The sequence below is a fragment of the Oncorhynchus kisutch genome, unplaced genomic scaffold (genome assembly GCF_002021735.2).
Source record: "Oncorhynchus kisutch isolate 150728-3 unplaced genomic scaffold, Okis_V2 scaffold4001, whole genome shotgun sequence".
NCBI lineage: Eukaryota > Metazoa > Chordata > Actinopteri > Salmoniformes > Salmonidae > Oncorhynchus > Oncorhynchus kisutch.
The window spans coordinates 32,084-48,967 of record NW_022265946.1 but is presented as its reverse complement, the minus strand read 5'-3'; the positions used below and the strand labels follow the sequence as shown (position 1 = coordinate 48,967).

General features: G+C 46.4%; 1 protein-coding gene across 3 annotated transcripts in view; it reads left to right on the top strand.

Annotated features, from left to right (window-relative positions):
* Positions 1–16,369, top strand: part of LOC116373006 (elongator complex protein 4-like) — a 45,513-nt gene extending 29,144 nt beyond the window's left edge. For 2 of the 3 annotated variants that reach the window (XM_031821626.1, XM_031821628.1), the window contains exons 8-9: positions 12,472–12,580; positions 16,108–16,369. In XM_031821626.1, the coding sequence (XP_031677486.1) occupies positions 12,472–12,580; positions 16,108–16,262 (264 nt within the window). In that variant the 3' untranslated portion in view covers positions 16,263–16,369. The remainder of the gene's footprint in view (positions 1–12,471; positions 12,581–16,107) is intronic. The other variant, XM_031821627.1, reaches the window with a different exon arrangement.
* Positions 16,370–16,884: the final 515 nt, after the last annotated feature.

The following is a 16,884-nucleotide window of genomic DNA, read 5'->3' as shown; positions in this document are numbered from 1 at the left end:
CTAACAAGAATTGCGATACTGGTATGTTCCCGGGCCCTACCCTGTACCCCCTAACCCTGTCCTGAGAGGTAGTATGGACAACGATGCCATAGTGACCACTGACTGTCCCTCTCTGGCCTGAATACTAAACCCTTCATATCTGATTCTCTACCCCCCCCCCCCACCCTGTAACAACCACGTGCTGTTGGAGGTATAGCAACACGTGATGTTGGAGGTATAGCAACACGTGATGTTGGAGATATAGCAACACGTGATGCTGGAGGTATAGCAACACGTGATGCTGGAGGTATAACAACACGTGATGTTGGAGATATAGCAACACGTGATGCTGGAGATATAGCAACACGTGATGCTGGATTTATAGCAACACGTGATGTTGGAGGTATAGCAACACGTGATGTTGGAGGTATAGCAACACGTGATGTTGGAGGTATAACAACCACGTGATGTTGGAGGTATAACAACCACGTGATGTTGGAGGTATAGCAACACGTGATGTTGGAGGTATAGCAACACGTGATGTTGGAGGTATAGCAACACGTGATGTTGGAGGTATAACAACACGTGATGTTGGAGGTATAGCAATACGTGATGTTGGAGGTATAGCAATACGTGATGTTGGAGGTATAGCAACACGTGATGTTGGAGGTATAACAACACGTGATGTTGGAGGTATAGCAACCACGTGATGTTGGAGGTATAGCAATACGTGATGTTGGAGGTATAGCAACACGTGATGCTGGAGGTATAGCAACACGTGATGTTGGAGGTATAGCAACACGTGATGTTGGAGGTATAGCAATACGTGATGTTGGAGGTATAGCAACACGTGATGTTGGAGATATAGCAACACGTGATGTTGGAGGTATAGCAACACGTGATGCTGGAGGTATAGCAACACGTGATGTTGGAGGTATAGCAATACGTGATGTTGGAGGTATAGCAACACGTGATGTTGGAGGTATAGCAATACGTGATGTTGGAGGTATAGCAACACGTGATGTTGGAGGTATAACAACACGTGATGTTGGAGGTATAGCAACCACGTGATGTTGGAGGTATAGCAATACGTGATGTTGGAGTTATAGCAACGTGATGCTGGAGGTATAGCAACACGTGATGTTGGAAGTATAGCAACACGTGATGTTGGAGGTATAGCAATACGTGATGTTGGAGGTATAGCAACACGTGATGTTGGAGATATAGCAACACGTGATGTTGGAGGTATAGCAACACGTGATGTTGGAGGTATAGCAATACGTGATGTTGGAGGTATAGCAACACGTGATGTTGGAGATATAGCAACACGTGATGTTGGAGGTATAGCAACACGTGATGCTGGAGGTATATGTATAGCAACACGTGATGTTGGAGGTATAGCAATACGTGATGTTGGAGGTATAGCAACACGTGATGTTGGAGGTATAGCAACACGTGATGTTGGAGGTATAGCAACACGTGATGTTGGAGGTATAGCAACACGTGATGTTGGAGGTATAGCAACACGTGATGTTGGAGGTATAGCAACACGTGATGTTGGAGGTATAGCAACACGTGATGTTGGAGGTATAGCAACACGTGATGTTGGAGGTATAGCAACACGTGATGTTGGAGGTATAGCAACACGTGATGTTGGAGGTATAGCAACACGTGATGTTGGAGGTATAGCAACACGTGATGTTGGAGGTATAGCAACACGTGATGTTGGAGGTATAGCAACACGTGATGTTGGAGGTATAGCAACACGTGATGTTGGAGGTATAACAACACGTGATGTTGGAGGTATAACAACACGTGATGTTGGAGATATAGCAACACGTGATGCTGGATTTATAGCAACACGTGATGTTGGAGGTATAGCAACACGTGATGTTGGAGGTATAACAACACGTGATGTTGGAGATATAGCAACACGTGATGCTGGATTTATAGCAACACGTGATGTTGGAGATATAGCAACACGTGATGTTGGAGATATAGCAACACGTGATGTTGGAGGTATAACAACACGTGATGTTGGAGGTATAGCAACACGTGATGTTGGAGATATAGCAACACGTGATGTTGGAGATATAGCAACAAGTGATGTTGGAGATATAGCAACACGTGATGTTGGAGATATAGCAACACGTGATGTTGGAGATATAGCAACACGTGATGTTGGAGGTATAGCAACATGTGATGTTGGAGATATAGCAACACGTGATGTTGGAGATATAGCAACACGTGATGTTGGAGGTATAACAACACGTGATGTTGGAGATATAGCAACACGTGATGTTGGAGGTATAGCAACACGTGATGTTGGAGGTATAGCAACACGTGATGTTGGAGGTATAGCAACACGTGATGTTGGAGGTATAGCAACACGTGATGTTGGAGGTATAGCAACACGTGATGTTGGAGGTATAACAACACGTGATGTTGGAGGTATAACAACACGTGATGTTGGAGGTATAACAACACGTGATGTTGGAGGTATAGCAACACGTGATGTTGGAGGTATAGCAACACGTGATGTTGGAGGTATAACAACACGTGATGTTGGAGGTATAACAACACGTGATGTTGGAGGTATAACAACACGTGATGTTGGAGGTATAACAACACGTGATGTTGGAGGTATAGCAACACGTGATGTTGGAGGTATAGCAACACGTGATGTTGGAGGTATAGCAACACGTGATGTTGGAGGTATAACAACACGTGATGTTGGAGGTATAACAACACGTGATGTTGGAGGTATAACAACACGTGATGTTGGAGGTATAGCAACACGTGATGTTGGAGGTATAGCAACACGTGATGTTGGAGGTATAGCAACACGTGATGTTGGAGGTATAGCAACACGTGATGTTGGAGGTATAGCAACACGTGATGTTGGAGGTATAGCAACACGTGATGTTGGAGGTATAGCAATACGTGATGTTGGAGGTATAGCAACACGTGATGTTGGAGATATAGCAACACGTGATGTTGGAGGTATAGCAACACGTGATGTTGGAGGTATAGCAACACGTGATGTTGGAGGTATAGCAACACGTGATGTTGGAGGTATAACAACACGTGATGTTGGAGGTATAGCAACACGTGATGTTGGAGGTATAGCAACACGTGATGTTGGAGGTATAGCAACACGTGATGTTGGAGGTATAGCAACACGTGATGTTGGAGGTATAGCAACACGTGATGTTGGAGGTATAGCAACACGTGATGTTGGAGGTATAGCAACACGTGATGTTGGAGGTATAGCAACACGTGATGTTGGAGGTATAGCAACACGTGATGTTGGAGGTATAGCAACACGTGATGTTGGAGGTATAGCAACACGTGATGTTGGAGGTATAGCAACACGTGATGTTGGAGGTATAGCAACACGTGATGTTGGAGGTATAGCAACACGTGATGTTGGAGGTATAGCAACACGTGATGTTGGAGGTATAGCAACACGTGATGTTGGAGGTATAACAACACGTGATGTTGGAGGTATAACAACACGTGATGTTGGAGGTATAACAACACGTGATGTTGGAGGTATAGCAACACGTGATGTTGGAGGTATAGCAACACGTGATGTTGGAGGTATAGCAACACGTGATGTTGGAGGTATAACAACACGTGATGTTGGAGGTATAACAACACGTGATGTTGGAGGTATAACAACACGTGATGTTGGAGGTATAACAACACGTGATGTTGGAGGTATAGCAACACGTGATGTTGGAGGTATAGCAACACGTGATGTTGGAGGTATAGCAACACGTGATGTTGGAGGTATAGCAACACGTGATGTTGGAGGTATAACAACACGTGATGTTGGAGGTATAGCAACACGTGATGTTGGAGGTATAGCAACACGTGATGTTGGAGGTATAGCAACACGTGATGTTGGAGGTATAGCAACACGTGATGTTGGAGGTATAGCAACACGTGATGTTGGAGGTATAGCAACACGTGATGTTGGAGGTATAGCAACACGTGATGTTGGAGGTATAGCAATACGTGATGTTGGAGGTATAGCAACACGTGATGTTGGAGATATAGCAACATGTGATGTTGGAGGTATAGCAACACGTGATGTTGGAGGTATAGCAACACGTGATGTTGGAGGTATAGCAACACGTGATGTTGGAGGTATAGCAACACGTGATGTTGGAGGTATAGCAACACGTGATGTTGGAGGTATAGCAACACGTGATGTTGGAGGTATAGCAACACGTGATGTTGGAGGTATAACAACACGTGATGTTGGAGGTATAACAACACGTGATGTTGGAGGTATAACAACACGTGATGTTGGAGGTATAGCAACACGTGATGTTGGAGGTATAGCAACACGTGATGTTGGAGGTATAGCAACACGTGATGTTGGAGGTATAACAACACGTGATGTTGGAGGTATAACAACACGTGATGTTGGAGGTATAACAACACGTGATGTTGGAGGTATAACAACACGTGATGTGGAGGTATAACAACACGTGATGTTGGAGGTATAGCAACACGTGATGTTGGAGGTATAGCAACACGTGATGTTGGAGGTATAGCAACACGTGATGTTGGAGGTATAACAACACGTGATGTTGGAGGTATAACAACACGTGATGTTGGAGGTATAACAACACGTGATGTTGGAGGTATAACAACACGTGATGTTGGAGGTATAGCAACACGTGATGTTGGAGGTATAGCAACACGTGATGTTGGAGGTATAGCAACACGTGATGTTGGAGGTATAACAACACGTGATGTTGGAGGTATAACAACACGTGATGTTGGAGGTATAGCAACACGTGATGTTGGAGGTATAGCAACACGTGATGTTGGAGGTATAGCAACACGTGATGTTGGAGGTATAGCAACACGTGATGTTGGAGGTATAGCAACACGTGATGTTGGAGGTATAGCAACACGTGATGTTGGAGGTATAGCAACACGTGATGTTGGAGGTATAGCAATACGTGATGTTGGAGGTATAGCAACACGTGATGTTGGAGATATAGCAACATGTGATGTTGGAGGTATAGCAACACGTGATGTTGGAGGTATAGCAACACGTGATGTTGGAGGTATAGCAACACGTGATGTTGGAGGTATAACAACACGTGATGTTGGAGGTATAACAACACGTGATGTTGGAGGTATAGCAACACGTGATGTTGGAGGTATAGCAACACGTGATGTTGGAGGTATAACAACACGTGATGTTGGAGGTATAGCAACACGTGATGTTGGAGGTATAACAACACGTGATGTTGGAGGTATAACAACACGTGATGCTGGAGGTATAACAACACGTGATGTTGGAGGTATAGCAACACGTGATGTTGGAGGTATAACAACACGTGATGTTGGAGGTATAGCAACACGTGATGTTGGAGGTATAGCAACACGTGATGTTGGAGATATAGCAACACGTGATGTTGGAGATATAGCAACACGTGATGTTGGAGGATAGCAAACTGATGTTGGAGGTATAGCAACACGTGATGTTGGAGGTATAGCAACACGTGATGTTGGAGGTATAGCAACACGTGATGTTGGAGGTATAACAACACGTGATGTTGGAGGTATAACAACACGTGATGTTGGAGGTATAGCAACACGTGATGTTGGAGGTATAGCAACACGTGATGTTGGAGGTATAGCAACACGTGATGTTGGAGGTATAGCAACACGTGATGTTGGAGGTATAGCAACACGTGATGTTGGAGGTATAGCAACACGTGATGTTGGAGTTATAACAACACGTGATGTTGGAGGTATAACAACACGTGACTGTGATAGAGGAAGCTTTATTTAGCTAGTTGGTTAGTCTGGTCTCTCTCAGCCACAGACAGTCTAGACTGGCAGCAGTGGGGCTAGCTGGGCTATCCATTATTAAACACCCACACCCAGGGAGGAAGAGTGATGCACAGAAAGCCTCCTCACACCGCCCAGTGCCACAGTCCACTTGAAACTTTAATCAGGACCTCGGTCCCCTTGCTCATCACACACACCCGTCATTCAGAGCCCCACTAGTTTTGATCCCTACCTTTTTTAGCTAAAAATAATAATATATATTATTTTTTTGAGGGATGCATGTTTTGCATGTAATGTTGACATTAATACGTGTCACACATCAGTTTGGAAAAATTAAAAAATATTGAGTTAATAAAGCCACATACAAACTTGGTCTCTTTTTTGCTTTCTTGAGTAAGGTAGCTCCAAAATGCAGGTGTTTCAGCCTAGCTCAGTGCTGTCTGTGGTGGAGGGGCAGCCAGTGGAAAATACAGAACTTAGGGGTTGGTAATGTTCTCTATTTGCGCCGTGATTGGCTCAGTGTTCTGTCACTCATGGGGACACTACGTCACCGACAAATCTAAGGGTAGAGATGGAAATTCAAGCCCCTTGGGTGCTGCCTTAGTTACATTAGAAGTGCCCATCCAAGAAGATTCAAGGTCATTGGCCACAGATAAAATTATGTCAAATCACATAGAGTCGGAAATTTACATACACTTAGGTTGGAGTCATTAAAACTCGTTTTTCAACCACCACAAATGTCTTGTTAACAAACTATGGTTTTGGCAAGTCGGTTAGGACATCTACTTTGTACATGACACAAGTACTTTTTCCAACAATTGTTTACAGACAGTTTAGTTCACTTATAATTCACTGTATCACAATTCCAGTGGGTCAGAAGTTTACATACACTAAGTTGACTGTGCCTTTAAACAGCTTGGAAAATTCCAGAAAATGATGTCATGGCTTTAGAAGCTTCTTATTGACATTGCTATTGTATTTCAAGGCCTAACTTCAAACTCAGTGCCTCTTCGCTTGACATCATGGGAAAATCAAAAAATATCAGCCAAGACCTCAGAAAAAAAATTGTAGACCTCCACAAGTCGGCTTCATCCTTGGGAGCAATTTCCAAACGCCTGAAGGTACCACATTTATCTGAACAAACAATAGTACGCAAGTATAAACACCATGGGACCACGCAGCCGTCATACCGCTCAGGAATGCTAATTGAGCGTACGTTAACTTCTGACCCACTGGGAATGTGATGAAAGAAATAAAAGCTGAAATAAATCATTCTCTCTACTATTTTTCTGACATTTCACATTCTTATAAGGTGGCCATGGACCCAAAAATATTTGGGTCCATGGCCAGGAATCTCCCCAGACCTTAATCCCATTGAGAATTTGTGGTCAGTCCTCAAGAGGTGGGTGGACAAACAAAAACCCAAAAAATTCTGACAAACTCCAAGCTTTGATAATGCAAGGATGGGCTGCCATCAGTCAGGATGTGGCCCAGAAGTTAATTGACAGCATGCCAGGGTGGATTGCAGAGGTCTTGAAAAAGGAGAGTCAACACTGCAAATATTGACTCTTTGGCATCAACTTCATGTAATTGTCAATAAAAGCCTTTGACACTTTGAAATGCTTGTAATTATACTTCAGTATTCCATAGTAACATCTGACAAAAATATCTAAAGACACCGAAGCAGCAAACTTTGTGGAAATTAATATTTGTGTCATTCTCAAAACCTTTGTCCACGACTGCATATAGGGGAAAGAATAACTGCATTGAAACGGCAAGACATCGGCATTTGGTTTATTGATTGTGATATGTTGTCTGATGACCTACAGGTAACTGCCAAAATCACGGAAACACTTGAGTAAATGAGGCATACATAGTATATTGAAAGCAGATGCTTCCACACACATGTGGTTCTTGAGGTAATTAAGCAATTAACATCCCATCATGCTTAGGGTCATGTATAAAAATTCCCAGTTGCCCATTTTTTTGGCTAACATGGCTAGAAGAAGAGATCTCAGTGACTTTGAAAGAGAGGTCTCTAAGGAGCATAGGGGGTTTAAAGGGTGTGTGCATCAGTCACCAGATCTCAACCCAATTGAACGCTTATGGGAGATTCTGGAGCGGCGCCTGAGACTATTTTCCATCACCAAAACACCAAATTATGAAATTGATCGTGAAAGAATGTTGTCACATCCCTCCAATAGAGTTCCAGACACTGGTAGAATCTATGCCATGGCTCCTTGAAGCTGTTCTGTTGGCTCTTGGTGGCCCAACGCCCTATTAAGACACTGTTGGTGTTTCCTTTATTTTGGCAGTTGTGAAGGAGAAGCCGACGCGGTGGATCAGACAGTGAGGGGACAGACAAATCATATTAAAGTTTATTTGTCATGTGCGCCGAATACAACAGGTGTAAACCTTACAGTGAAATGCTTACTTACAGGCTCTAACCAATGGTGCGAAAAAAAATGTGTGTGTGTGTGTGTGTGTGTGTGTGTGTGTGTGTGTGTGTGTGTGTGTGTAGGTAAGTAAAGAAATAAAACAACAGTAAAAATACATTTGAAAAAAGAGTAGCAAGGCTATATACAGACACCTGTTAGTCAGGCTTATTGAGGTAGTATGTACATGTAGGTATCGTTAAAGTGACTGTGCATGTATGATGAACAGAGAGTAGCAGAAGTGTAAAAAGAGGGGTTGGCGGGTGGTAGGACACAATGCAGATAGTCCGGGTAACCATTTGGTTACCTGTTCAGGAGACTTATGGCTTGGGGGTAAAAACTGTTGAGAAGCCTTGTTGTCCTAGACTTGGCACTCCGGTACCGCTTGCCATGCGGTAGTAGAGAGAACAGTCTATGACGGGTGGCTGGGGTCTTTGACAATTCTTAGGGCCTTCCTCTGACACCGACTGGTGTAGAGGTCCTGGATGGCAGGCAGCTTAGCCGTACGCACTACCCTCTGAAGTGCCTTGCTGTCAGAGGCCGAGCAATTGCCGCACCAGGCAGTGATGCAACTGGTCAGGATGCTCTCGATGTTGTAGCTGTAGAACCTTTTGAGGATCTTAGGACCCATGACAAATCTTTTTAGTTTCCTGAGGGGGAATAGGCTTTGTCGTGCCCTCTTCACGACAATCTTGGTGTGTTTGGACCAATCTAGTTTGTTGTTGATGTGGACATCAAGGAATTTGAAGCTCTCGACCTACTCCACTACAGCCCCATCGATGAGAATGGGGACGTGCTCGGTGCTCCTTTTCCTGTAGTCCACAATCATCTCCTTAGTATTGGTTACGTTGAGGTATAGGTTGTTATTCTGGTACCACCCGGCCAGGTCTCTGACCTCCTCCCTATAGACTGTCTCATCATTGTCGGTGATCAGGCCTACCAGTGTTGTCAGCAAACTTAATGATGGTGTTGGAGTCGTGCCTGGCCATGCAGTCGTGGGTGAACGGGGAGTGCAGGAGGGGACTGAGCACGCGCCCCTGGGGAGCTCCAGTGTTGAGGATCAGCGTGGCAGATGTGTTGCTCCCTACCCTCACCACCTGGGGACGGCCTGTCAGGAAGTCCAGGATCCAGTTGCAGAGGGAGGTGTTTAGTCCCAGGATCCTTAGCTTGGTGATGAGCTTTGAGGGTACTATGGTGTTGAACACTGAGCTGTTGTCAATGAACAGCATTCTCACATAGGTGTTCCTTTTGTCCAGTTGGGAAAGGGCAGTGTGGAGTGCAATAGAGCTTGCATCATCTGTGGATCTGTTTGGGCTGTATGCAAATTGGAGTGGGTCTAGGGTTTCTGGGATAATGGTGTTGATGTGAGCCATTACCAGCCTTTCAAAGCACTCCATGACTATGGACGCTACGGAACAGCTGATGCTCTCGTGTATGCCTCAGTGTTGCTTGCCTCGAAGCGAGCATAGAAGTGATTTAGCTCATCTGGTAGGTTTGTGTCACTGGGCAGCTCGCGGCTGTGCTTCCCTTTGTAGTCTGTAATAGTTTGCAAGCCCTGCCACATCTGACGAGCGTCTGAGCCGGTGTAGTAGGATTCAATCTTAGTCCTGTATTGACGCTTTGCCTGTTTGATGGTTCGTCTCAGGGCATAGCGGGATTTCTTGTAAGCTTCCGGGTTAGAGTCCAGCACCTTTTTTAAATTTTATTTGAAAGCGTCAGCTGTACCCTTTAGCTCAGTGCGAATGTTGCCTGTAATCCATGGCTTCTGGTTGGGGTATGTACGTACAGTCACTGTGGGGACGACGTCCTCAATGCACTTATTGATAAAGCCAGTGACTGATGTGGTGTATTCCTCAATGTCATCGGAAGAATCCTGGAACATGTTCCAGTCTGTGATAGCAAAACAGTCCTGTAGTTTAGCATCTGCTTCATCTGACCATTTTTTGTAGACCGAGTCACTGGGGCTTCCTGCTTTAATTTTTGCTTGTAAGCCGGAATTAGGAGGATAGTTGTGGTCGGATTTATCAAATGGAGGGCGAGGGAGAGCTTTGTACGCGTCTCTGTGTGTAGAGTACAGGTGATCTAGAATTTTTTTCCCTCTGGTTGCACATTTAACATGTTGATACAGTTTTGTAGAAGTGATTTAAGTTTCCCTGCATTAAAGTCTCCGGCCACTAGGAGCGCCGCCTCTGGGTGAGTGGTTTCCTGTTTGCTTATTTCCTTATACAGCTGACTGAGTTCAGTCTTAGTGCCAGCATCTGACTGTGGTGGTAAATAAACAGCCACGAAAAGTATAGCTGAAAATTATAGACAGGATGTTCATTTCGTTGGCCATCCTAAAATCACAGACCACACACACACTATTGGTGGCCCACCCCTCTTAACAGTACAATTAAAATGTGTGCTAAGTAATTTCGCTCACCCCGGGTTTAATTTCTGTGTGTGACTGACCTCAGCCTCTAAGTGCTCTGAGGCCTGACTAGGGGGACATGCATACTTTAACAGTAGAACACAAGTGTAAAGGATGGAGAACAAGAAAGGAAGATAAGACAGGAAGGCATGAAAACTGCATCAGGCAGGTGGCAGGCAGCCAACACAGAGAGGAGGACCTTAATGATTTAAGAGGCTGAGGAGATGAATAATAGAAGACTCCCACCATCCCTGCGTCCCACTCTTCCTCTCTCCCTGTGTCCCTCTCTTCCTCTCTCCCTCTTCCTCTCTCCCTGCGTCCCTCTCTTCCTCACTCACTGCGTCCCGCTCTTCCTCTCTCCCTGTGTCCCTCTCTTCCTCTCTCCCTCTTCCTCACTCACTGCGTCCCGCTCTTCCTCTCTCCCTCTCTTCCTGTGTTCCTCTCTCCCTCTCTCCCTGCGTCCCTCTCTCCCTGCGTCCCTCTCTCCCTGCGTCCCTCTCTCCCTGCGTCCCTCTCTCCCTGCATCCCTCTCTCCCTGCGTCCCTCTCTCCCTGCGTCCCTCTCTCCCTGCGTCTGTCCCTCTCTCCCTGTGTCCGTCCCTCTCTCCCTGCGTCCGTCCCTTTCTCCCTGCGTCTGTCCCTCTCTCCATTTTCCTCTCTCCCTGTCCCTCCCTCCCAACCTCCCTCCTCTATCACCCTGCATTCCTCTCTCTCCCTCTTCCTTGTTCTCTGCTGTCACAACAGAGGGAGATCTGACCAGCAGGGGGAGCCCTCCTCGAGCGATCCTCTCCCCTTCACTCCTTCTTCAACTGTGTGTTTGTGTTCTTGTGTGCATGTTGCATGTGTGTTTGTCTTTGTGCGTGAGTGTACATATGCACATCTCTCTACTTGTGTGTTATGTGGTACAAAGATATTATGCAGCATCTCCTCCTTGCTGCTCCTAATGTTTACCTTTACCCCCCACACCATTCTCCATATAACCTCAACAACTGCCCACCCCACACCATTCTACATCTGACCTCAACAACTGCCTCCCCCCACACCATTCTACATGTGACCTCAACAACTGCCCCCCCCCACACCATTCTACATGTGACCTCAACAACTGCCCCCCCCACACCATTCTACATCTGACCTCAACAACTGCCCCCCCCACACCATTCTACATCTGACCTCAAAAACTGCCCCCCCACACCATTCTACATCTGACCTCAACAACTGCCCCCCCCACACCATTCTACATCTGACCTCAACAACTGCCCACTCACATCATTCTCCATGTGACCTCAACAACTGCCCCCCACACACCTTTCTCCATGTGACCTCAACAACTGCCCCCCCCACACCTTTCTCCATGTAACCTCAACAACTGCCCCCCCACACCTTTCTCCATGTATACACAACTGCCCCCCCACACCTTTCTCCATGTGACCTCAACAACTGCCCCCCCCACACCTTTCTCCATGTGACCTCAACAACTGCCCCCCCCCACACCTTTCTCCATGTGACCTCAACAACTGCCCCCCCACATCTTTCACCATGTGACCTCAACAACTGCCCCCCCCACACCTTTCTCCATGTAACCTCAACAACTGCCCCTCCAAACCTTTCTCCATGTAACCTCAACAACTGCCCCGCCCTCCACATCGCAGGTAGTGAAGTCCTGACGTCGGGTAATGATGACCTAATCTAATTTCAGCGCTGACGTCAGGAGGTTTTCAATTACCTGTGATCACTCATCTTTCTCTCTCCTCTTTCTTTGTCTCTTTCCCTCACCCTCACTCTCCATCTCTCTTTCTTCTCTCCATCTCTCTCTCTCCTACAGAACAGAGCTCTGATGGGCAATATAACCAGGTTGTGTGACACGGCCATCGCTCTAGAGTCCTTCAGAGGCTCAGAGAGAGAGACCAACCCCCTGTACAAAGATTACCACGGTAACCCCCCCCCCCCCCCCCCCCCCACACACACACAGGGCCAGTGCATAAGGAGAAGGTGTGTGTGTGTGTGTGTGCGCGAGAGAGAGAGAGATTGTGGAGGCTGGTCGGCTAGGCAGGCAGGCCCCTCACAGGGCAGCCCAGACTGTCAGGGCCTGTTAGTGGGCTGCTGCTCAATCAGACGTGCTCCTCACTAGACAGGCCGGGGGGGATTCAGCTGCCACGCCGCACTCCCCCCCTCGCCCTCTCACCCCCCAGCAGAGCTCCTCTCTCCCGCCCTCCCTCCACACACATACAACCCCAGTCCCATATACCCCTGAGGCCTGGTGTAGAGCGGAGTGGACCAATGCTGGGGAATCCATATTCTTCACCATCACTCTCTCCATCTTTTCCTCTGTCCACTCCTCTCTCCATAGATGGTTTAGTCTGCTCTGACATGGAGGATGACAGTCTGAGAGGGGGAATATATATATATAAAAGCATCTCCCTCTCTCATACACACATTCCCTCCATCACTCCCTCACACTCTCTCTCTCTCTCTCCCCCCTCCCTCATACACACGTTCCCTCTCTCCATCACTCCCTCACTCTCTCTCTCCCACACATAAAGGTCAGTTTAAGAGATGGAGGTATTTTTAGTCATGCCTCTCTCTTTCTCTCTTGCTCTTTTCCTCTGGTTTATTCCTCTTCTCATTTCCTCTGGTTTATTCCCCTTCTCCTCTCCTCCTTTCCTCTGGTCATTCCCCTTCTCCTCTGGTTCATTCCCCCTTTCCTCTGGTTTATTCCCCCTCTCCTCTCCCCCTCTCCTCTGGTTTAATTCCCCCTCTCATCTGGTTTATTCCCCTTCTCCTTTCCTCTGGTTTATTCCCTCTTTCCTCTGGTTCATTCCCCCTCTCGTCTCCCCCTTTCCTCTGTTTCATTCCCCCTCTCCTCTCCCCCTTTCCTCTGGTTTATTCCCCCTTTCCTCTGGTTTATTCCCCCTTTCCTCTGGTTTATCCCCCCTTTCCTCTGGTTTATTCCCCCTCTCCTCTCCCTCTTACCTCTGGTTCATTCCCCCTCTCCTCTCCCCCTTTCCTCTGGTTTATTCCCCCTTTCCTCTGGTTTATTGCCCCTCTCCTCTGGTTTATTGCCCCTCTCCTCTGGTTTATTCCCCCTTTCCTCTGGTTTATTCCCCCTCTCTTCTCCCCTTCTCCTCTGGTTTATTACCCCTCTCCTCTGGTTTATTCCCACTCTCCTCTGGTTTATTCCTCCTTTCCTCTGGTTCATTCCCCCTTTCCTCTGGTTTATTCCCCCTCTCCTCTGGTTTATTCCCCCTCTCATCTGGTTTATTCCCCTTCTCCTTTCCTCTGGTTTATTCCCTCTTTCCTCTGGTTCATTCCCCCTCTCCTCTCCCCCTTTCCTCTGGTTTATTCCCCTCTCCTCTCCCCCTTTCCTCTGGTTTATTCCCCCTTTCCTCTGGTTTAATTCCCCCTTTCCTCTGGTTTATTCCCCTTCTCCTCTCCTCTGGCTTATTCCCCTCTCCTCTGGTTTATTCCCCTTCTCCCTTTCCTCTGGTTTTCCCCCTCTCCTCTGGTTTTTCCCCCTCTCCTCTGGTTTATTCTCCCTCTCCTCTGGTTTATTCTCCCTCTTCTCTGGTTTATTCCCCCTCTCCTCTGGTTTTTTCCCCCCTCTCCTCTGGTTTATTCCCCATTCTCCTTTCCTCTGGTTTATTCCCCCCTCCTCTGGTTTATTCCCCCTTTCCTCTGGTTTTTCCCCCTTCCTCTGGTTTATTCCCCTCTCCTCTGGTTTATTCCCCCTCTCCTCTGGTTTATTCCCCTCTCCTCTGGTTTATTCCCCCTCTCCTCTGGTTTATTCCCCCTCTCCTCTGGTTTATTCCCCTCTCCTCTGGTTTATTCCCCCTCATCCTCTGGTTTATTTCCCCCTCTCCTCTGGTTTATTCCCCCTCTCCTCTGGTTTATTCCCCCTCTCCTCTGGTTATTCCCCCTCTCCTCTGGTTTATTCCCCTCTCCTCTGGTTTATTCTCCCTCTCCTCTGGTTTATTCCCCTTTCCTCTCAGTCTGGTTAGTCAGCCCTAGTTGAGACAGATGAATAGTGATTAAATGGCATCTTTTAGTTTCTCCTCTAACACAATGTTTTCTTTACATGCTGACATGTCCCACGTCCCTAACCTGTCCCACTGACCGCTATTGTTTTGCTTTGTGTTCACCCACCGCACAATGATACGGTTTAATATAATACACAGCTGAGGGTTGAATCTCTCTGTTAGAAAGATGTTGATCTGATATTTAACTATACTGGCAGTATTTGACCTATATCAAAATATACATCCTCTGTTTCAGAATTTGCAAATGTGTGTTCATTGTGTGTTTTGTGTGTGTGCGTTTTGTAGCAGCAGTTCAGGGCTGCTCAAAGCATGCTGGGATGCCTGTCACAGCGAATCAGGCGATAGGAAATCACCCAAGTGCACGGAGGAGAGAACTCACCATCCCCCTCTCTTTCTCCATCTATTCCCCTCTCTCTCTCTCTCTCTCTCTCTCTCTCTCTCTCTCTCTTCTCCTTCTTTTGTACCATCCCCCTCTCTTTCTCCATCTATTCCCCTCTCTCTCTCTCTCTCTCTCTCTCTCTCTCTCTCTCTCTCTCTCTCTCTCTCTCTCTCTCTCTCTCTCTCTCTCTCTCTTCTCCTTCTTTTGTACCATCCCTGCCTCTGCTTTCCAGTTTTATGAAATGTCAATTTACGGAGGGGGGGAGAATTTCTTAAGGTCTCTTCCTATGAAAAGTGAACCTATTTATTCCTCTCACCCACCACCCCTCCCATCTACAACATATTATGTATAGCAAGCCCTACAGCACACACACACACACACACACACACACACACACACACACACACACACACACACACACACACACACACACACACACACACAAAACACACATACACATACACATACACATACACACACACACACAGTCATTCCAGCCTGCCGGTCTTCCTTCCTGAAATAAGAACTCAATTAGTTTGTCCCCTGGAATAGAAGTCCCTGTTTATCTTGTTCTGCCTCATTACTTGAGTATAATCACAACATTTTGCCTGAGTGCTTCAAGTGCTGAATCTTGCAGCTCCTGATTGGAAGGGAGGATAGAGTGAGGGAAGGAGAGAGGGAAACATGGAGGGCGAAGGAACCTGTCTCCTGAGCTCCCTCCTAATAGGAGGTCTATGAGGGCCTGGCACATAACTGGCGATTACAACTCCTTTGGTGCGTGAGGGGTGCATCTCAATAGTCTATAGTGACTTCCTCTTCCCATGTCCATGCCTTCATCTGATCTGAAAATACAAGATAGGTTTAAGGAAGGTGGTGAATGCCTTCCAGGTATAACCTGTTCACAATCCACTTTGTTTCCACATCAGTGCAGAGAAAGGAAAGGAGACAATTCAGGAAGCCACTTTGACTATTGAGATGCACCCATGGATGATGTGTACTTTGTCCTTTATCCAAATTGGTTTCCCTCTGTCCTCTTCTCTCCCAGGTCTGCTAGATGTACGTCAGCTGCCCTATCTGAACTGCCTGGTGTGTGATCTGCCCGACAACAAGGACCTGGCCTTCAAACTCAAGAGGAAGCAGTTCTCCATTGAGGTAGGCCTCTGCCACCACAACAACCCGCTCGAGCGTGTGGTTACGTAATCTAGCAAACAAACAAGTGTCATATCCTGTTATCTTTCACACACGCTGTCTTTCACACACTCTGTCTTTCACACACTCTGTCTTTCACACACTCTGTCTTTCACACACTCTGTCTTTCACACACTCTGTCTTTCACACACTCTGTCTTTCACACACTCTGTCTTTCACACACTCTGTCTTTCACACACACTGTCTTTCACACACTCTGTCTTTCATACACTCTGTCTTTCAAATATACACATTCAGGAACATACTCATACACGCAGAGAAAAAGCACATTATCTCAACAGCCAAATCATATTATCATTTTAATGAAAGCGTTAACTTATTACAGATCTCCATTGAGAACAGAAGTAATGATTTATTTAAAACCTTCTGCATTTAATTTCTTCTGCATTCTTCCTGTCCACAGCATGGCTTACAGTAAGTGCTGATGGTTATTTTGAATTGTCTCTGGCGTTAGCCTCGCTTCACTAGTCTCTGTTAAAACCTCTTGAGTGTAGGGGGCAGTATTTTGATGTTTGGATGAAAAACGTACCCAAATTCAACTGCCTATTTCTCAGGCTCAGAATCTAGAATATGCATATAATTGTTTGGATTAGGATAGAAAACACTCTAAAGT